This window comes from Myotis lucifugus, unplaced genomic scaffold (genome assembly GCF_000147115.1).
Source record: "Myotis lucifugus unplaced genomic scaffold, Myoluc2.0 scaffold_203, whole genome shotgun sequence".
Taxonomy (NCBI): domain Eukaryota; kingdom Metazoa; phylum Chordata; class Mammalia; order Chiroptera; family Vespertilionidae; genus Myotis; species Myotis lucifugus.
The window spans coordinates 1,657,373-1,680,888 of NW_005871251.1; the positions used below are offsets into that span (position 1 = coordinate 1,657,373).

Below are 23,516 nucleotides of genomic sequence, written 5' to 3' on the forward strand. Positions count from 1 at the left end.
TCGTATACACAAGAATAGCTGTGAGTGGTGCTGGAAGGAGATTTGACTTGGGGAGGTGTCACACAACACAATATACAGATGATACGTTACAGAATTGTACATCTGAAACCTATAAAATATTATTAACCAAAGTCACCCCAATAAACCCAATAAAAATAAAAAAGTACTGTAATTATCATTTGATTTTTAAATTCCACTAAGTATACTATGCCATAGCATATCAGCTAAAATTATTTGTAGGGTTCAAATCAGACTTGTTCTAGGTCTGGCTTCTGATATATTTTTCATCTTCTAATAACTTTTACCTATTAGTTCAAAGTCCTTTCTAAGGGGAGGGCATATTTGGAAAGAAATGGAAGTCTTTTTAAGGCAATATTTGTCTTCTGTCTGACAAACATTTCATCACTGACTTGGTTTCAATGGGGCCTGAGCCCGTGGTGGCGGAATCCTGTGCTGAGGTTACTGTGGGTCCTAGCAGGTCCTTAGTCACAGGCTTACCTGGCAGCCGAGCTGTGGCGTCCCTCTGTTAGTCAATGCCAGGGTGCAGCAAAATGTAGTCAGAGGTTTCACTGAGAGAGAGGGAGAGAGAGGGAAAGGGAGGGAGAGAGAACAAGATTGATTGATTAGCGCCCTCTGGTGGCACACATTTCTTACTGCTGAACTGTTTCAAAACACTACCCATGCTCATTATTTTGGGGAGTCATCTAAAGTTTTGATAAGTATTTTTGCACGATATTTTCAGGGAAGTCCCGTAACCTCTTCCAAAATGACATCCCCCCCTTTTTTCTTCTTGTAACTTATGGGCTATTTGGTAGATACGGAGCCCAGACTTCGGAAGGGAGAGCCACTGCGGGGATCTGGGCGGGTGCCCCTGGGCCATGGACACTGTGGTCTCAGGGCCTGAAAAGGACTGTGTGAGACTGTGTTACAGGTCTCAGTGAAGTGGATGTCCCTTCTCGGGTTCAAGGCTAGTCTTCCTACCTTGCTTTGGACCTCATTCCCACTGCTTCTTCAGGTATCTGTGCCTTGTCAAATAGCTCCTTTCTCCCTTATCTTCAAACTCTACTTCCTCTTAAAATTCAGCTCACATGTCAGTTACTTGAAGAATCTACTCTCAGTGAGGAGCCCATACTCTTAATCTGAATGCTATTTGCATATTGTTGACAGTCTTTTGTAACTCAGTGAAATAATGAAAATTTCAGCTACTGGCAGACAGAGAAAGGCCCAGATTTTATCAAATCACAGTCACTCAGGGATCCTTATTCTTTTATCTGGTCCTGCTTTAGTTGCTTCTGAAAAGGTAAGCCCACAATTAATTACATTCACAGCGTCAAGTTCCTAGTTTAAAATTTTGATTAGGTTGAAATCCACTGTGCCAGGAAGAATTAGACCTGGAGGATATAAATGGGCTGGTATTTCAGGTTTTACAACTACTTTCCTTGATGCTCCCTGAGTACAGGGTTTTAAATATCATCTGCATTTACAGTATCGCTAGATTATAAACCACTATCTACAGTCTAGCTGATTCTATTCCTTAAGCACAGTCAGGTCAGGTTTTAATGTGAATGAGATCCAGTGATTTGGGTATCGTTAAGCTTGATGATCTCAGAGGCTGGACTAGACTAGGTCTTAGAGGTAACAGGCACAGTAATACTATAGTTTTCTTTGAGCAAGATGAAATAAAAATTACCTTTAAGCCCGGTCTTCACCTTTCTATAACATCAAGGAACGTGACACGATCAGCTGAACCAAAGGAAACATTCTCTGGATGTGGGAGACGGAAGACTGTCAGTTATTTTAAGAGGCAAATTTGTTCTGTAACAGGAAGAAGATTGAACTGCGTTGTCATCACTGGGTACAAATGAAGGGTAAGCAAAGACTCTTCACTTAAAGAACATCTTTATTTGATCTTTAATATACAATATTATCTTTAATTTATAAAAATCACATACAGAGGACATGACTGGAAATCAGTTCAGGAGCGGCCAGTGGGTACCGATTCAAGAGGTTACACTTACCCCAGTTAAATGGTTTAAGAAAAATTCTATCAGTGAATTTGAGACCAGCTGGATTGAGCAATGGCATTTCAACTTCCAAATCCAGTAATTAAAACTGAGGATACTTTAATTAATCCAACAAAAGCTAACTTCTAAATTTCCTAAAAAATAATTTTCCTAGAGCTGAGCTTGTCTCCATGGAAGTTTCTGGTATGCAATCTGCAGTCCAATTCTGCAGTACGCCAATAGCTGCAAGACATTTGCAGTGGCTTAGAATCCTCCATGTGTGGGTTTATGTGTTTGTCACCTCACTTTCACACTGAGCTGCAGTGACCTGCATAGTGTGTTGGACCTAGAGAGGGAGCTCATTTACAATGTGTGCTCCCTGTCCCTCTGACTACAGGCTTCCCCTTCTCTAGAATTTCCAAAAATCCTGAAATGTTTGATAAACTTCTTAGTGAGAAATCTATTAGCTCAGGATGATCAGTGCATTGCAATGTATCTACTGGGAATATGGTGCTGTCACCTCATGAGTTCTGCTGGGCTCAAGCAAAGTTTAAAATGTTCAACATGAAGTGTAATGTTGAGACTGAGAGGTACTGAATTTAAATCTGATGCACATCGACATTCTGAAATAATGCTAAGGACTAGTGAAGGGCTTCAGGAGAGTTACGCAGAGGAAGGGAGGAGGAGCTGACCTTTGGCTACAACTTCTCAGATGTGGGCAGGTCTAGAGGGAGCAGGGGCAGGACCCTTCTGCAGTCTGAAAGGGCAATAGTGGCTGCCAAATGGCACATAACCCATTTTCTGCTGCTGAAAAGTTTTCGAGATCGGATTCTGCGGCACAAAGGTCAGCGATCCAATCATACAGTTGGAGGACTAGAAGCACTCAAGCGGAGGGGTTTCTGCAGCCCCAGTAATCCGGAGTCTTGGGCCAAAGGTCAATGAGCAGGCAGAACTTAGCGAGGATTACTATTTCGACACCACAGAAACACTTCATTTTACCTGGGGACTCCCTAAGTGTGGCATTAAATGACAAGGCAAGGCCAGTAGGTGGCTGACAGCACACCCCAGGAACAAAAAATGTGCCTCCCTCATGATAGCTGCATCATGAAACCTGAACAGACTCCAGAGGAGCGTATCTATTTTCAAGACAACAAAATATATAGCTTTAGGTGACACAAATACATACAATCTTACACACACCCATCTTTTCGCTTTAAAAATGAATTACAGAACTCAAATACAAAGAAAAGATGCAATCAAATATTGCAGGGTCTTACACAAATTAAACTTTGGGATCAACATTAAACAACTGTGACCCGTGGGCAAAATCCTAGCCCTCCACATTTTTGTAAATAAAGTTTTATTGGAACACTGCTATGCCCCTTCACTTACATACTGCCTATATCTGCTTTCCTGTTTCAGCAGCAGAATTGAGTAGCAGAGACAGAGACTGGATGGCTCACAAATAAATATTTGTCTAGACCTTTACAGAAAGGCTTGCTGAGCCATAGCCAAAAGGAACATCCCCATCATGACCTAAATGAGCCAAAGTAACAGGAAATCACCACCACCAATGTTCTTGAACCAGAATAAGTGCATTAAAATATCTCCAGACCATACTGGGTTATTCCAATATTCTGCTTAGTTGTGCAGCCAAACCCAATTAACAATTGTGTTTATTAGTTAACAAATACACAGTATTAAAAATCTCTCTGTATAATTGTATTTTTGTATAAATCTATGTAAAAAGGGGATAAGATATGAGCTAGCCAATTTGAGGGGAAAGAAACCTAAGGAAAAATAAGAACTCAAAATACTATTACTGGGAACTATTATTTGGAACTTAGAATTAGGTTAGTATATTTTTCTTTATATTTAACAGCATGGAACCACTAGTAGGACACACAGCAGAGCAAAAACAATACACAACCGCAAGTTTTACCCATGAATTATGTGCCAAGATTTCTGAATAGAAAATAACCAGCATTTCTAGAAAACATTAATTTTTAATTATCTAATTAAAGTGATTTAGCAAAATAAGAATGTTTGCACTTATTTCCAAATGTTTTAGTCAAAGTTGCATCAGAAATCAAATATTTCTTTGACATTTTCCAAGAGATGTTAGTTATTAACTACAATTATAGCTATTGGGATTATATAGTAACACATTGTTTAAAATATAAACAACTTCTTTTACTCTTAATTTCAATGAAATATAAAATGCAGCATTTTGAAACGTGATTCATACTGGGAAACATCTGCAATGGTATGAACTCCTCATACAGAGAATGCCACTGGAACCACAAAGTGTTCTAATGCTGGAAAGCGCCTCGCATGCTGCTGGCACACAGTGGGCACTGCATATTTGTTCATCATTCTCTCACTCACTCATGCATTCACTCAGAGAAATCCAGGCGTAAGGAGACACTGCCTCGTGAGAATGGCAAGCACAGTCATTTACTGGCATACTTGTAGTTTTGACAAAGACTTTGGCAACGGAGAGTAACGACGAGATGATCAAAATTTCAAACTGCTAGGTTAAAATCTACCCAACGAAGGCCTGGGTTGCCCTAGCTGACACCACAGAAAATCAGTCAACATTCCACAAAAGGAATACATTCCCTCAGGACCCAGTTATAAATCAACATCTGCTCAGAGACAGGAATGAGTTGGTATCAGAGACACCAAACAGCATATGCCCACCGGGAAGGAAGAAGCCTCTACCTGGGGACTGACTTTTCTGCACTGAGTCTTCTTTTTGGTTAGGGCAGTGGTCGGCAAACTGTGGCTCGCGAGCCACATGCGGCTCTTTGGCCCCTTGAGTGTGGCTCTTCCACAAAATACCGACTTCTGCGCACGGGCCACGAAGTTTCAATCGCACTGTATGTGCGCGCCCACATGTGGTATTCTGTGGAAGAGCCACACTCAAGGGGCCAAAGAGCCGCATGTGGCTTGCGAGTCGCAGTTTGCCGACCACTGGTTAGGGCCACATTCTCTTGGCCTTAACAACTTTACCTTGGTTTGAACAAAAGGTGTGATTCTAAAACTGTAAAAGAAATAAATGTAGAACGTAGAGGGGTATTCCAACATCTGTTTTTTTCCTTGGTGCCTACTCTTTGAGGAGACACCTGGAAAAGAGATTTCTAGGCTCTTTGCAGAAAGTTCTATACATGTAATCAGTTATTTAACCTCAGAAATAGGCCTGCAAAATGCAAAGGACTATCAAGGACAGAAGGAAGTAAAGAATACTCTTGGAAACTAAGCAGAATATGGCATAAGGATTGATCTCAGAGGAAATGATTTTAAAAATCCATAAAAAAATCAAACATGACACTGGCAAGTCATTTGCAGCCGACTTTAATTTAATCGCCTTTGGTATCCAGAAGGAAAAAGCTGGATGCATTGCTATAAGCTCACAAGGAAGGCAGGGGAGTGGTGAAGACCCTCGCACTGTCCCTCTCAGATTCTTTGCTTGTACACTTCTTTGCCTTCTTTTATGCTCAGTCAACAGAGCCCTTCGGGAGTGAGGGTTATGTCTTATTCCTTGAGAACTTCCTGGGGAACCCAGAAGGGCCCCTTACTCTGAATTCTTCTGAACTAAGCAAGGAAGGGTTCCTTGCCATCTACACAGCTGTTCTGGGTCGTTGTCAACTCAAGTTTTTAGTATTTTAGAACCAAATACTTTCTTTCCCTTTCTCTTCTGAAGTGACAGGCATCTACCCTTCTCATTTAAAATCTTAATTTTCAAGTAGTAAAAGATATTACAATTTCAAAATATGAGCTAAAACCAAACTCTCTTAAAGACTTAAATAATATACCTGGCTCCACATCCTTATTTTCTATGTATACTGAAAAACTTGGAGTGGTTATCATTATTGATCATTTGCTGAAATGTGAAGACTGACTAATTACTTGTGGGATAAGATGATCACCCTTAGAAAATATTTAATTATATGAATTTGTAAATCTTTTCCCAATTTAAATCTACATGCCCATGAAAGGTTAAAAAGTATCAAAATAAGGGAATAAGCCTTCAGAATTTCAAGGTGGGCTTCTTGCACATTGTTTCATGAAATCTTCAAATTCAGACTAGATATTAGACTAATTATACTACTCTCAACTTTTATTATCAATGGGAGCTATTTGAATTAAATATAAAGAAGAGAAAGTGTCTTGCACTATGACATAAATTCAAGGGACAGAAAATTTATAAGCATTAGACATTTATCTTACAATATAGTTCTTGATAAAATTTAAGTTCTTCCCCCAAATATAAAGAAATAATTTATTTAAAAAGAATTATCTTTGCAAAATCTATTGATGATATGAGAAAGTCCGTTAGCTCTATCCCAAATTCAATGTAATATGATTAATTACATTTTACTTTTATCACTAAAAATTACTTTGCAGCTATTTTGGTTCACTCTTTGGGTTCCTTTAAATATCCTTGGAGAAAATAAAAGTTAAATTTATTTTTACATAAGAATATTTTTGAAAAGCTCAGTCATTTGATGAGATAATAAAGGATCCCATGTCCCCATTTCAGATAGACTACTTAAGGACATTTTACTGTATGTATTTTGTTTTTGATTTAATAAGCTGTGAAAGTAATTTAGCTCATCAAGAAAATTCAGAGCTGCATAACAGTATAATGCATTTTGCCCAGCCACATAAATAAAGTTGCAAGTTGAGGGATTCTACTAAGTTTACAATGAGGTTAAAATGTACTTGGTAGATTTGCTGGTTTGGAAAAATAGCCTCCTACCAAAAATAACCAACGCTTTCTCTTAGAACAGGTTTCAAGGCAACAAACTGGCACTTCCTCCACTTTTTGTCATGCTACCAACACTAGACTGAACGACATGCACCAAATCCCCACCCCAGGCTCACAAGCAGTGGTCATGACAAACAGCTTCAATGATTCCATATGGAGACAAAGACCTGAAGAATATTCTTTGTAAGATCACACCCCCAGAGAAAATTAAATTTAACCAAGATATTTCAATGGAATGGATTGGGACTTGAAATGGTTGCCAGTCTGGTCATCCAACGGGGAACTTGAAAATTCAGACAGGGGTAAGTATTTCTGTTTCTTTTCTGAGTCTTCTTGCTGCTGATCCAGTTACAGTTTTTTGGTTCTTGTTTATTTTAGTTCATTCCATTATTAAAAATGGAGAAATGGGGCTAAACAATGCGTAAATATTTGATTTGAAAGCTGCTCCACTTGGGGAGGAGGCAAATGGAAACTGGTGCCAAGGCCATCTCGGACTCCTGAAGACGCTCCACGCGCTGGCTTATTCTTAGGAAGTCAAGCCTCCAGGTTCCTGGACTCTAAAAACAGTATCGGAGAGTAACTGGCCTAATTTCTCATGTGACCATCTCATTAAGAATCAGAGCATACCAGGTCTCCATCCTACACACACCGGAGTATGTTTTGGTCAGGTATAAAACGGAATTATTTCAAAGTTGAGATATCTACAAGTTGAAAGTCTGTGGGGAGCGAGTCATGTTTCACCCTGCCATGTTGACGTAGAGGTTCGGGTTTTCAGAAGTCCCCTCTCCAGACTCCTCTGTAGGGTCCATGTAAACAAAACACAGGTGAGAATGGTCTTTCTGGAGCTGCTTTCATCGAACAGCAGGATTTCCTGAAAGTGTGGTGTTGGCTAAATGCAACACGGGCAGAGGGTGCGCCTCTGTGTTGAACACCCAGTGGTCTAAAGGTAAAAGGTCATCCCCGGAGAACAGCAGATACAAATACCTGAAAAGAAAAGGAGCTCCCATTAGAATTCAACGAGAAGATCCCCTGGTCCAGTTAGAATGAGAGGACACCAGGAACTACTCTGAGTAGCTTTAGTTGCTCAAATACATCAGAGGACAAACCCCAGCCACTGAAACGATCTAAAGCAAAAACCCTGTGCTCCAGAACAGCGCATAGGAAAACCCATGAGCTGCACAACGAGAGCTCCGAAATAAGAGGTTAAGGAACAGGTTCACATACCTGTTTGAAGCACATAAAACAATGCTGTAAAATGGCATAAGACAAACCACTTCATAATTTTCAGACATTCTTTTAAACATAACGTACATCAGTCATATGTTTTGGCAGCTTACACAGCATAACCAGAAGTCCATTAACTGACATTGGTAAGTAAATACTGAAGTAAATAAGTACATTAATAGGACATAGCAAGAACTTTTATACACTAATATATTAATAGTTTTTTCAGGTGCTGCCAACTATTTAATAGAAGTTTCAGAAACATGGATGTATAGGAGGAGGCTTAAAAATTATTAACCTCTTTTCATGGGTAATGGCATTGTTTCTAGGAAGGCAAGGATTCCTGACCTCTCCACAAGAAATGCAAGCCACAGTGACCACTTAGAAGTAAAAAATGATAGATTTAACACACACAATGATTCTTACCTATTATGCTGGGCAAATTCCAATCTGAATTCTACTAGGGGTTCATGAAAGTGAGCACAAAAATCTAATTATATAGAGTCAGGAAATCTGGGTTCTAACTCCTGACCTTAGTAGCAACTAGCTGGCCTTACAAGGCTGCAGTAAAGAATTCCTTTACAGTATTTTAGCTAAAATTTATTTTAAAAATCAGGACTTTAATATTTTTTCTGATTACTGTTATGGTTCTGGATGACAGAGACTGCGTATCAACTTATAACTGGTAAAGCTGGAACAGGGAGTCACAGGCTTCAATCCCATTCCGTGAGCCGAGACCTGAGACCTGCTTGACTGATTTGTTCACCGGCTGCAGGCAGAGACATCAGAACTGAAAGACAGCCACAGAAGAGCCTCTGCTGGGTCTGCTCACTGTGTGGAGAACAGAAGCACACGCTCTTGGGGTTCGTGTACACACGTCTGGGATGCTATGGCCACTACGGCCAGGGCAAGATGCTATTATTTTTTTAAAAGGACCTTAATATTACACCATAGTGGGTTGAATAGTGCACCCCCCCCCACCCCAATTCATTTCCAACTAGAGCCCCAAAATGTGATCTTATTTGGAAATAGGGCCTCAAGGATCTGGAAATGAAATCACTCTGGACTTAGGAGGGCCCTAATTCCAGGGACTTACACCTTTACAAGGGAAAGGAGGGCGAGATTTGGAGCCAGAGACACACAGGGAAGACAGAGGCAAAGACTGCAGCACTGCTGCCTGGTCCAGGGTTTGGAGCAAGACTGACCCCTTCAGGCAGAGTCAAACAATGCATGGAGAGCAGGAGCTGACACAAGACTTAAATAACATACCAGTGCACACTTAAAAATTTGTACCAAAGTCAATGTTTAAAGTAATATAGCTAAACAACTCTTTTTAACTTCGGATTGTAAATTCAGAAGAGGATGATCAAGGACATGCTATACTATTACTGATTTAAATTTAAGATTTTTAACCCAGAGTTTAAAAATAGAACAATTGGAGAAGCATGATCTTTGCTGTGAAAACTGAGAAAAGTCTACAATCTAATTCAGCTACCAGATTACTAGATACTCTTTTCTTCTAATAAAGATTTTTTTGAAACTGTACTTCAAGGTTAGAGATAACACATTACGAATGACACTGATTGGAGCCTGTAGGTATATAAAAAGGTGCTATTAAGTACTTCAGTTTCACTGGGTGTCTTGGTTACCTTTAGAGCTATTTTTAAATGCTGTTCACTTACATCTTTTAGCTTTCTCTTACGTAAAGACGAGACACTCGCCCTAGCTGGTTTAGCTCAGGGATAGAGCATCGGCCTGCGGACTAAGGGGTCCCAGGTTCGATTCCAGTCAGGGCACATGCCCGGGTTGTGGGCTCAATCCCCAGTAGGAGGCATGCAGGAGGCAGCCGATCAATGATTCTCTCATTATCATTGATGTTTCAATCTCTCTCTTCCTCTCCCTTCCTCTCTGAATCAATAAAAATATATTAATAAAAGAAAAAAAAAGATAAAAAAGATGAGACATTCAAGGGAGGTGTTGCCAGAAGTCATCAATACAGTGTTAGTGGTAACTGAACAAGAAACGTTTTCAGAAAGAGGTCAACCAAGTCTGAGGAGAAGCATTTAAGTGTCTATAGAGAAAAGGTAAGGCTGAAAGAACCCACCACCAAGTTAATGTACTCTTACTTAGTCCTCTGTTTATTTATCAAACAAGCCTGAGGACTCGTTTATTCTTTTCACAACTACAATGGCAATGTCGGGCATATTATGCATAGATGTTACAACTCTAAAAAGGCTTGCATTAAGGACTACAAAGAGCTCATAAGAAAAATACTGTTTGAAAAATAACTTACTTAAAACTTCATTTATACTTCTACTATTTAAATAATGTCTTTGGAACTGACTGGCTAGAAATCAAATTAAAATGAAGATAATCAGTGGAAATTATATTATAAAAGATGATGCATTAAAACATATAATTATTAATCTCTTCAAAAGATCAGCCCCTCTCTGCCTTTCCCCACATCTTCTGTCACATCTTAAAGTTGTTTTCTGGGGGGAAGGGGTGAGTAAGAAAAAAATGGAAAGAAAGATGGGCATATTATGGATTCCAGTGCAAAATACGCATGCAGTGTTTAAAGATTAACTGAAGAAGGCAGACATTTCTGGTATGCTGGGATGGATTATCTTGTCCTGAGATGTCAGGGAGCTAAAGGGAATTCATGCCCCTCTGCCTTTAGGGGTCAAATAAATTAGGATGATTTTGCCTTTAAAAGACAGGATTCTAAACCACACAAACAATTGGGTTTATCTGCCAAACAAACAGTCCAGAAGCAGGTGGTAACAAAGGCTGGTTAAGTCAGCAGTAGAACATAATCAGAGCTCCCAGTTTTGTAAAGGTTAATGACATCCAAAGTTTCCTGGTGCCAAAAGACCTTATCTGAGAAAACTTGTAATTCTCCCTTTGATATGTATGTAAATCTTTTTACAAGCAAAATAAACCTCTTGCCAGTTTTACAATCCAGAAACATTTTCCTCAAAGGCCAGGGTGCTGTCTTTGAAATGTAAACATTAAGGGAAATAGCACCCCAATCTCTTAGTCACTATGGGAGGGTAGTGTAGGTGCCTTTCTCAAAGCTGTAATTAAGATGGAAGTATTATTTTTCCTTTGGATAAAGGCAATTAACTAACACGGATGACCACCCAGTTACCATGTGAATTTAGAATAAACTGTGTACAGCGAATGGTGCTGTGGAGAAGCATTATCACCTATCTTCAGCACAGGTGCCTAATGGATTGTACCTAACCTGGCTATGTGGAAAGGCCAGATTTCTTCCTGTCTTTGCATTGGGCCTGTGACGCAAACGGCAGTCTGGCTTCATGCTTATTCACAGTAAAAACGTTTTCTTTCTCTGCTACATTTGTGGAAAGGACTTTGAGTTGGCAGATTATGTTCTTTAATTTTTCCCCCAGTAATCAGGATCTTAGTAATATTCTTGACTTTTTCCTCAGAATTGTAAGATGCTCCATGCCTTACATCTCCACACAAAAAGTCCAAAGTCAGAAAGTAAAGGCAGACACCTCTTCAGGTGTGGGTCTACTTTGACATTCTAATAGGAGTGTAGTGTGTCTCGCTGTAGTTCTAATTGCACTAATGACATTGAGCACTTTTTTTTCATGAGCTCATTTGTCATCTTTATAATCTTCTTTAGTGAAGTAGACACTTCAACTCTTTTTCTCCGTTTTAAATTGGGTTGCATGTTATCTTATTATCGACATATAGTCTAGACACTTTTCATTGTTTCATTTAATTTTCTTTCATTCTTTTTCAAACATCTTTCAAAGAGCAGATGTTTTTCATTTTTAGATCAATTGATCCATTCCTTTTTTTATGGTTTATGCTTTTGATGCAGAATCTTAAAAAAACTTTTGCCCACCATAAGGTCACAAAAAATTTCTCCTATGTTTTCTACTAAAAGTTGTATTTTTTTAGGTTTTCAATTTTGATCTATGATCCATTTTGAGCTGACTTTTTGTATATACATATAGAAATGAAATTACTTCAGCGCCTTTTCTGAAAAGCCTATCTTTTCTCACTTCACCGTCTTTGTACCTTTGTTAAAAATCAGTTGTCCATAAATGTATTGCATTCTTCCCACCCAGGATTCTCTATTCTGTTCCACTGATATATATATGTGTGTATATATATATATATATAATTTTTTTTGAAGCACTCTGATATTTGTATAATGATATCTATATCTATATCAGAGTGCTTCAATCACTATAGCTTTATAATAAGTCTTAAAATCAGGTAGTGTTAGGCTTTCAACTTCGTTCTTTTTTAACATGTTTTGGTAATTCCAGGTTCTTTGCATTTCCATATGAAATTTAGAAAGTTATTAATTTTTACAAAAAAGTCTCCCATGATTTTTTTGAGTTGTCTTTTTTTCTAGTGAATCATTGGGGTGATGCTAGTTAATAAAATTATATGTTTCAGGTGTACAATTCTATAAACATTATCTGTATATTGTATTGTGTGTTCACCACCCAAGTCAAGTCTCCATCCATCACCATTTATCCCCCTATACTCTCTTCTACCTCCCCCACCCCCTTTCCCTCTGGTAATCACCCTAGTGTTGTCTGTGTCTATGAGGGTTTTCTTTGCTTAACCCCTTCACCTTTAATCACCCAGCCCCACAATCCCCAGCCCTTCTGACAGCTGTCGGTCTGTTCTCTATCCATTAGTCTGTTTCTATTTTGTTAGTCCATTTTGCTCATTAGGTTTCCCATATGAGTGAAATCCTATGGTACTTGTTCTTCTCTGACTTATTTCACTTAGCACAATCCTCTCCAGGTCCATCATGCTTCCTGTGATTTTGAGTGGAAATGCAATGAATCTATAAATCAACTTGGGCAGAATTAAGAAAGAACTTAAATACATATATATAATACTTGTGTCAAAAATCTTTAAACTAAACCCGATCATAAGGAGACACGGATATATATCTGAGAGACATTCTTCAACGCCACTAGTCTAAATACTTTCATCAATGTCACAAAAAATGAAAAGCAAGGAAACTTTGTTCTAGGTTAAAGAAGACTAAGGAGACATGGCAACAAATGATCCTCTGGGGGTTAGAAAATTAGTTTTAAAGTACATTATTAGAACAATTGAGAAATTTGAAAATGGACTACATATTAAACAACAGTATTATATGAATGTTAAATTTTCCCCAGTGTGATAACTGTACTGTGATTACATAGGGTTATGCCCTTTCCTTAAAACACTTGTGTAAGTATCAGAAATCTGGTAACTCAAATTATACAGCAAACATTTTTAAAAAATAAATAGTAAAACTGTGTGTGTGTGTGTGTGTGTGTGTGTGTACGTACATACATATATACAGGGGTGGGGAAATGTTAACAATAGGTAAATCTAGGTGATACACAAATACTCATTGTATTTTATTCTTACAATTTTTCTGGTCTTAAAAAAATAAAAGAAGAACTCTTAAATAATTTGGGTCAAATTCAACAGTTTACAGATGTGATAACTGAAAGCAAAGAAATTTTATTTTGACATGTTCATTCAGCTAGGTCGTAGCAAGTATATAACTAAAGCTCCTGCGGTTTTATCTGCCAGTCCAGAGTTCTTTCAACTACCTCAGAGTCTCAGGCCCAATCACACAGGATAAATCAAAACAGAAATGACTGTTAGAAGGAGGGAACTGACTACAAGCAGATGTTCTAAACCACCTCAGCAGTAATAAGGGTGTGGCTTAGTGTCAACTGCAGATATGGAAAGGAGAGGCAAAATAAAAAAGCAACGTAACAGGAATCATAAAGACTTAGTGATATATTAGAAGGAAAAAAGAAATAACTCTATAATGCACAAACTGAAAAGATGGGAAAAATCAGAGCAGTAGAAATAATAAAAGTAATTGAAATAAGATGGCCATTAGGATGAGACACCTTGTTTGACACACAGAAATTTTAATAATATACCAAAATTTAAGCTAGAAATATACTAGCATGTAAACTTCAGGAGGGTAGAAATTTTTGTCCTTTTTGTCTACTGATTTATCCTCAAGTAACCTGAACAATATCTGAAAAATAAACATTTTTTTAAACAAAGTGACACTTTATGGGGCATTCAGGTACAGATAGACAGGAAATAGAAATATGAAGCAAAGAGAAAGTATCAAGAGCTATTTACTCTGTAGTCTTCAGGGAAGTGGACATATTTAAGGTCTCCACCTTCTTCCTGCCTGAGGTTTTGAGTATAAGCCCAAATAATAAAGTTGTCTTTTTTTCCTTTTTCATCGTTCTCTTTATGTATATGTTTATGGGAATCTCCAATGAAAGGATGGGTGACTAGGGTCATGTACTCTCCAAAAGACCGTGAATACTAACAGATTTTACTAGTAGTGCAGGTGTGGTTTCCAGAACAGCATCATTCACATCGCCTAGGAGCTTGTCAGAAATGCAAATTCTTAGGTTCCACCCTAGGCCTACTGAGTCAGAAACTGCGAGGATGACCCAGTTACCTGTGTTTTAAGAAGTCTTCCAGGTGATTCTAATGCACATTAAAGAACTAGGAGAAAATAAAGGTACTAAACTCTCATTTGACTAAATATCTACCTCAAATATCTACCTCTGCCATTCTTCTAGAGATGCAGCTAAATATTAAAGATGTAAAACTTTTTTAAAGGCCTCCACTTACTTTAATGTTTCAGCGAGAAAGAAGCTCTGCTGCACATCGTCATGGGCAGGAGTCGAGGAATAAACATCCTTCACCCCAGAGAACCCACCGCTGACTCGGCAATACTTCTCAATAGCCTGTGAAAGAGATCAGACAAAAGAATCAAGGACACAAATTTCAAGTTTGGAAGGTCAAGTTAAGGGACCCCGTCAAAAGTTCACAGAGCTCTATATGAAAATTTGACAGTTTAAGAATACAATTTATTATCAAATGAAAATAGTTTCTTCTGGAAAAACTGACTGAGGTATCCTGTTTCCTGTGGAATTTCTCCCTATTCAAAACTCTTTAATCTTTTTAAGACATCTTATACATTCCTAACTTAGGAGTCAAATTTAAGTCATTTACACTGGATTCGAGACCTGTATGACACAACAAAGTCTCACTAATTCTGACAAATCGAGAGGGAGGCCAATTTGAATTAAAATTTTTAAATGCAATTTTATATCTTCCAAGGATAAACAATAATCCAAAAATGCTAAAAAAAAAAAAGCATTACTTAGAAGCTCTACATAATAATAGCAATGAGATAATATTTACTGTTTGTGTGTCTGTCTACATGGGCTATTAAAAGCAAAATTCTAACTCCTGTTAATTCAAATTTGGACAGATATGGGTTAAAGTTTGAGTTTGTCAAACCTCTTTTTAATGGATAAGAGTAGGGCCATATGTTAAGAAGCTGTGCAGGGAAAAAGGCCTTAGAAACAGGACAAATTATCCTAGTGTTTCTCAATGAGAGGATGCTTCTACCCAAACCCTTCACCCCTAATTCAGATCTATCTTCCTTATTCCTCTAAATAAGAACCCTTAAATATTAGGGAACATTCAAGTCAGACACACTGCAGGATTACTTTACCTGTCTATTGCCCCTATGGAAAATACTGTTTGATTTACATAAGCTTTAGTAAGCCACTGCTACTGACACAAGTATGTGTCCTGTTCCTGAGCCACTGTAGCAACAGTCTGGCTATCTTCTCAACTGCAGCACAGTTTCACTAGCAGCTACGTTCCCAACTCTGGACCCAGGTGGAAAGGCAGCATCAACAAATGCTGCCTCTGCTCCTGTTCTATATACCCACCTTCCATTACTATTCTCTGTTAAACTTCACAAGGACTATCCAGGTCTGGATGACCAATGACATGTGAGTGTCCTCACCTTAGTTCAAGTCTTTATCGCATTATTCCCAGACTACTGCAGCGGTCTCCCAACCCCACCAGTCTGCAGATTATAATCAGATCCTTGTGTTTTGTTACTTCCAACTAAAAAGCCTTCAGTAGTTCCCCCCCTTTGAAAAATCTTTAGTAGTCCTATAATGGATTCTTAAAGTTAGGGAATTTTGGTGGGTAGGAGATGGTGAAGAAAAAGAACATATGATCGTCTTTTTAGATAGGCAAAGGACTTTCTATCCCCATGTGAGAAACACCTATCTCGTAACTGATATGTGTGTGTGGGGGGGGGGGGGGGGGAGGGTGTGTGTACGAGCGCGTGTTTTCTTCCAGAGTCACTGAGTAAAGTACATATCCCTTTATTGGCACATAAGGCCATCCATACAATGGCTTTAAACTCCTTTCTCACTGCCACTGTGAAACCTTTTTACATAAATTGGTCTATGTTCTGCTCTAGAATATATCTTGCATATTCTTGTCTGAGCAATTTACTGACATTACTTATCTCACCTAGAATTCTCTCATTCTATCTACACTACAGATTTAAGTCAAACAATTTAAGTATAAACATTCATCATAGATAGTACTATTTATCATAATTAGTATATCTTAGAGAATAAAACACTCCTCATTCCCAGGAATAAGCAATACTTCCACAAAAAGACGAGTGATTTTCTTCCTCCCTAGGTACTGAGAGCAAGGAGGTTCTCTCAAAGGTGAGTGCTGTAAGAGTAAACCACTTGCTTTCTTTACTTAATAACCATTAAAAACTCCCCATTTCAAATATATGTATTTGTCCATCAATCTAAAAAATTTGTAACAATTCATTGCTCCTTCTTATGGTGATCCACTAAGGAATTATTTAGAATACAAGCTAAAATGAAGAGGGGGTAATCCACCCAGGCTGTGAATCTGGGCAGCTTTATAATATTTTCCCTTTTTTTGGAGGGAAGCACAGAAATTTTATAATCATAGTGAAAAATTGCCTTATAAATGACTCTGTAGTTACTCAATAAGAACAATGAGTGAACACCAATAGGAAAATACCTCTAATAGAAAACTAAACTGGATTCTAAGGTTTACTTCTGCTGTTTAAGACACATAAATTGACTAATAGAGTTTTTCATCAGATAAACAGAGTTAGTCCCTCAGTTACTGAACATGAGGTAACAAGGAGGAGGATCACGACACTAGAGAAGGACTTGGTAACACTCTTGCACATGAAATGAAAAATTAGTTTACCCACCAGAGCTGCTTCCCAGCCCCACTGCCTGTATCTTGGATCGTGAGTGAATCGCCACAGGTACCAGTAGGTTTCGATGACTTCTGGACGGAGGATGTAATACTTCTCAGCCTGCCGAACTGCCACCGCCTCTACTGCACCATCAAACTTGAAGGATTCAGGGCCTAGCTTTAATGCTGTAGCATGACCAAAGAAATAATGAGCACAATAAGCCATATGTGTTTGCATGCCAGAGCTTTTTCTCCCCTGAAGGAATGGGGGATGAAGTAAAGTTATTTTTTGTTATTTGTTTTATTTTTACTGCTGCTGTTTTTGCAAAATCAGTGACTTTAAAGATCCACATTTGGCTTTCTTATAATAGACTTATAAATATTCCTATTATTCTGACATGAAGTAGGCTCTCTCATAAATAATGTACACCAACATACTGCTAAATCTATCTATACCAATAAGAGTCCAGTCATCCTTTGGAAACAAATGCAAAGGTAGGCAGAAGCACATTACATATTCTGCTTTGGCCCAAAATAAAATGAGACGGAAAACTGTACTGTGCAGAATTATTTTTTAAATAGTCAAGACAATTTTAAAGTCCTTTTAATATAACACACACATAAGAAAACATTTTAGATCTTTTATTTTTCAGTGACATTTTAAAGTTCAGACCTTGAATTAGATTTAGTTGTAGAGTACATAATTTTTAAAGCATACTATTTATGCTAAAATTTATAAAATACAGTATATAAAAATAATATATTTTAAAACTTAAATCAGTTTTTAAAATAAACTTTCTTCTATAGCAGTGATGGCGAACCTATGACATGCATGTCAGAGGTGTCACGCGAACTCATTTTTTTGGTTGATTTTTCTTTGTTAAATGGCATTTAAATATATAAAATAAATATCAAAAATATAAATCTTTGTTTTACTATGGTTGCAAATATCAAAAAATTTCTATATGTGACACAGCACCAGAGTTAAGTTATGGTTTTTCAAAATGCTGACATGCCGAGCTCAAAAGGTTCGCCATCACTGTCCTATAGTATCAAAACACGCAGCAAGGAAGAGGTTGAAATTGCCAATCATCAAGAATTTCCCCATTTAGTCCTAAAGTGAGGAATAACCAACAAATTATCAATTATTTTGTAAGAAAACTTCTGTCCAGTTTGAATAAAACATGTCCATTTACACATATATTTCAGCATTACATACTATTCCTTGGATGATATGACTTCCATTCAGGCTGGAATATAGCACTACTTGAAAAGCTTCTTAAGAACTTCTTTCTAATAACACTAGCACCCTAAACCTGGACAATATAAAGTCATCTTTCACTGGGATGGTGAAGTCGCACACAATTACCACTCTTAGCGGCCACCTTTCTTTTCACAAGGCTACACTGGTGGCAAATAGTTTCAAGGTTTCTCACCTCTTTCATGATAATGCTGCACATTTTTTTATTTCCTTAGAAAAGGCAGCACAAAAACTATAATGCTGGTGGACCATAAACAAAACCATGGCATCGATATTGGCATGATGTGTCGCTGTCGCCCAATTTCAGGATTACAAGGGTGACACCATAAGCTCCAAATAATGACAATTCAAAGGAGGCGAAAATAAAGCCTTTCTTACTATGCCCATCCCCCTAAAAAATACAAAACTAAAAACACTGTTGTGATGGTGGATAGTTCTATTAAAAGCAAAACACGTGATCCAGAAGAGTTAACCACAGTTTCTATATGGCTCAGTCTTGGAGAGTTAATGCAGAACTCAAGCAGGGGTTTTAACCTCAAGTTCACGAACTCTACGGGAGGCTTTGGAAGAGGGAGACAGATTTGTGTCCACAAGCCTCTGAAATTGTCGGCAAAACTTTATGGGTGTACAAAAAGCACAGACCAGCTCCTCAATGGGATCTGAAGTTAGGAGTAACCAACAAATTATCAGTATTTTGTAAGAAACCTCTATCTAGCTATTGAAAAGTCTGACATACAATCAACTCTTATTTGTCATTTAATAAATGCTTTTCAAATGATGATAAAAGTCAAACCTTGTAAGTACTGATATGATGGTAAATCCAATAAAAAAGTAAGGTAAGTTATTTTGTCTGGATTTCTTATGTTTTTCCTTTCTCAAAGACTATCAGTGCTAAGAAGTAATCAACTGGAGTTTTCAAATGTCAATCTTAAGGCTAACTTTAAATAACTTCTGTAATTACAATGATAATATTGTCTGAATTGAAGGAGAAATTGGCTGCATGGAACTAGTATTTTAAACTCACTAAAAATTGTATTTCATTTACTGGTCATTCATAATTTCTCACATAAAACATACCAGAAAGATAACATAATTGTCCTGTGAGGAGTTGGTGAGTAAAAGTGTATAAGCTATTACATCCATATTTTGGCCAAATCATCAATTTCATGTTTCTGAAGGCACTATTTCATAGGTGTTCTTTTATTTAAGAAACTAGAGGCCTGGTGCACAAGATTCATGCACTGGGGAAGGGGAGAGGTGAGGGGGGTCCCTCAGCCTGGCCTGCGCCCTCTTGCAGTCCGGGACCCCTCAGGGGATGTCCGCCTGCCAGCTTAGGCCCGATCCCCGGGGCTCTAACAGTCTGGGACACCTTGCTCCTTACCTTCTGCCTGCAGAGGAGGCCAGAGAGGCTCCCGCTGTGCTCGCCAGCCGTGAGCCCAGCTTCTGGCTAAGCAGTGCTCCCTCTTATGGGAGTGCACTGACCTCCAGGGGGCAGCTCCTGTGTTCAGTGTCTGCACCCTGGTGGTCAGTGCGCATCATAGCAACCAGTAGTTCCACCATTTGGTCAATTTGCATATTATGCTTTTATTATATAGGATGTTGTAAAAAACAATTTCATTTACTCTCTATTCCCTATCTTAAACTTCCCACTTACATTTGATATTTCAATTCTAAAAAGAAAATAACTAATCCAACACTTAAAAATTGAATCAAAACCATAAACAATTTAGTGCCTGGACAAGAAGAACTCCAGAGGATGCAAAAATCATATAATGTAGGTAAAGAGACATGAACAAATAAAAAAAATTAAGTAAAATATCAAATGTGATAAAAGTGAGTAGTAAGACAATAAAAGATAAGTTTAAAGAAGACACATATTAGTTGGTGAAGTTATGGGGAAATGCAACTCATATGAATACTCCAAGATAGGTAGGACTCATACAAATAGAAAAATAAGCACATTCAAGTCAACAAAAGAAATTCAACCAAAAGCACAAAGAATATTCTAGGACAGGCAATTTGACTATAGTTTGAATGGGCTAATAATAAGGGAAGAACTTAAACTATTTTCCTATCCTTTCCTCTAAGGAAAAAATAGTTGTGGAAACTCTTCAAATACATTCAGTACTCTATGTTCAATGGATATTTTGTCCATTGGATGTTACATGCACCTAAACAGATTAAATTCTCCCAACCCCAATTGTGATAGACTTTATTCAGTTTCAGCATGAAATAATTAAATTATATAATAGTCACTTTTAATGATGCTCAGAATTTTTTTTTTAAATCTAAAATCTCAGAAAAAGAATGTACTATATTTTGGAAGTCTTGATACCAGTTTTGCATTATACCTCGGAATAAACTAAAACAACGTACCAATCTAGCTTCCCGTGCAGCTATAATAGTTTGAAACCACCACTAAGTTACTCTGTTTCATAAATAGAATCAGCAATGCTTCCTACAAACCCAGCTAAAAGGTAAACAGCAGGCCGTGAAGATTACCAAATTTTGAACTAATGTTAACTCTAATTCCAACCACAAATGAAAGTGAAATTCCAAGACAATAATTGTCATATGAATTTAGCTAGAATAACTGCTAAGAAGTGAATGGATATTCTTAAACACAGTGGCCAAAAAATTATAGCATAGCTACAAGAAAACACAGCAAAAGATGTAATGACCTGGTAGGAAATGAGCAGAACTAGGATCGTACTTTTTAATTAATGTATCTAAATTGAGACTAAAGATTAAGTAAAAAACAGTGGAAGTCTTGAAAATATAGGACACAAATCAAACAGTAATCTTTTGCGGGATACCATGGCAAAGAGGGTCACAGGTTCATTGACTGAATTTTTTTAAATTAATTTATATTCACAACACAACATTATGAAGAAGATAGGGTAGGTACTAATATCCCAACTTTTTGCAGATGGAGCAACTGAGGCTTAGGAAGGTTTGCCTAAGGCTCACAGATAATATATAGTAAAACAAGGGAATTTTGAATCCTAGTTCACATGTTCTTTCCATAATCACAGTGTTTCATATCAACATCAGCAATGTCATTATGAAATGTGAAAATCAGAAATATAGAGAATTCTTTCATAACTCTGATATTCTATAAATTTCTCAAAAGCAGGAAATAGATCTTGTTAATACTTTAACCTATTAAGCATCCAGCATAATGCTTGGCATATAGTAAGTGCTCCATGTTTAAAGAAGTGAATGATTAATTATAGTAACTACTAGAGGCCCAATGCATGAAGATTCGTACAAGAATGAGCCTTCCTCCTCCTGGCTGCCGGCACCACCTTTGCTCTGGCCTGGAGCCGCCTTTCCACCTTCCCACACTGCCCAGAGGCCCAGAGCAGCTGGGGCGGTGCGGAATGCCTGTGTCCCGCCCCGCCCCCGGCCGCTCAGTGCCTGTGTATGCTAATTAACCCACCACCATTGGTGGGTTAATTTGCATACTCACTCCTGATTGGCTGGTGGGCATCACAAAGGTATGGTCAATTTGCATCTTTCTCTTTTACTAGTGTAGATGGTATATCATATTTTTACTATGTCTGCTGTATTATGAAATCTTACTATTTTTCATCTATTATTTGATTTATGGTCCAAATCTGCGTAACAAGCCTTATTATGAGTCCTAACATAAATAAACACTTACTGTTCTTTCTGGTCCTCAATGTCTTACTGATCTGAGCTCTATTTTATGTATATATTCTATATCATCAACATAATATAATTTAGCTTCTATTTGTATCTTAGATCACTGATTATACATGTATTATATATCAACACTTAAACTCCCTAAAGTAAGATTTGTTTCAATGTCCTTTTGACTTAGTTATATTTTGTTAAGAAATGAAATCCTTGATTTAGTTAGTGAGGAAATTGCAGGCTCAATTTCACCATAAGTTCAATTCCTTATTATATCAAAGTAACTTGGCAGATTTTGAACCATAATAAATTTTATGCCAATCGTATTTGTGTCATGGTACTTGATGGTAAATTATCCTTAAAATAGAAATTCAGTTATTTAATATAAGCAACAATTCAACTTCTGAAATCACAAATAGAAATCACTGGTTTTTAGTCTTTCAGGGAACTCATCATCCATTATTTCATATAAAAACATGCATTTTTAAGCCACAGAAAACCTTGGAAGGTCTAATCCAGTTTTCATCAACCGCATTTTCAGGCTTTTTAAAAACCGATTTGCCTTCTCTTTTCATGAAATTTTAATAATACATACTGTTTACCTATCTATAACTATATGTGTATCTATGCTTTATACATAAAAAATATATTTTTCATTCCCAATTATTGTCACCACTGAGAAACATCACATTTTCCAGGTAAGGACATTGAAGCCCAGAAATATTGCATATTTGCCTAAAGCAATGCCAGAGGATCTTTTAGTTATTGGAACAAACAACTCAAAAATTATTAGAGAACTAACTAAGAAACTACTGGTTACCTAGACACCAATTATATACTCAATACAACTACAATTATCTTTTTATTTTCACAAGAGAACAGGCAAGGCATGTAACTTAAATTGGTCTATTTTGTGTCCTTTTATGTAACTTTTCATAGAAGTTGAAAAAAATGGCTAAATGGATTCTTACTATAGGAAAATAATGTTATCCCATACATCCCCAAAATGCCCTACCTCTTGTCTTTAAAACAACTTCTTAAAAACCTCTATTAACAAAAACAGTAGCAGAATTCAGAAATAAAAAGAAAATGATGCAGGAACACATTTCCAGAATTAAAATTCAAGTTCTTAAGAAAATAATTTACTGTATTAGAATAACTATTTTGAAATAAAAATGCCTATATATTTTCCTTCTAATTTCTGGACATATTTTTAACTGGCAAGTTATTTTGGACTAAGTAATTAGCATTATTAATATTCTTACCAGTTCTATCATATGACTCGTGGCATGTACGTGCAATTTCTGCCCCTAGCTCTAAATAATGACCAGCCTTGTTCCTGGAACCATCTGCTCCAAGTGCAAACATTCCCCCAGCAAAGCAGGCCAAATGTCCCATCTTCTTTTCCAGGTGCCCATTCTTCCATTCTCCAATAAAGGTAAGGCCTCCACGGGATTTCTTAATAAGATGTTTTTCTATAGCCTACAAGAAA

General features: G+C 37.4%; 1 protein-coding gene across 4 annotated transcripts in view; it reads right to left on the reverse strand.

The window, feature by feature from the left end:
- The window catches only part of MAN1A2 (mannosidase alpha class 1A member 2), a 67,470-nt gene that overhangs the window by 1,947 nt on the left and 42,007 nt on the right, over nt 1-23,516 (reverse strand). For 2 of the 4 annotated variants that reach the window (XM_006097485.3, XM_014463262.2), the window contains exons 10-13: nt 23,290-23,506; nt 17,117-17,289; nt 14,668-14,783; nt 5,345-7,761 (exon numbers count right to left, since the gene is read on the reverse strand). In XM_006097485.3, coding sequence (XP_006097547.1) covers nt 7,629-7,761; nt 14,668-14,783; nt 17,117-17,289; nt 23,290-23,506 — 639 coding nt within the window. In that variant the 3' untranslated portion in view covers nt 5,345-7,628. Of the gene's footprint in view, nt 1-498; nt 570-1,690; nt 1,816-5,344; nt 7,762-13,955; nt 14,051-14,667; nt 14,784-17,116; nt 17,290-23,289; nt 23,507-23,516 lie in introns of those variants that run through there. The other 2 variants (XR_002831358.1, XM_014463261.2) reach the window with 2 other exon arrangements.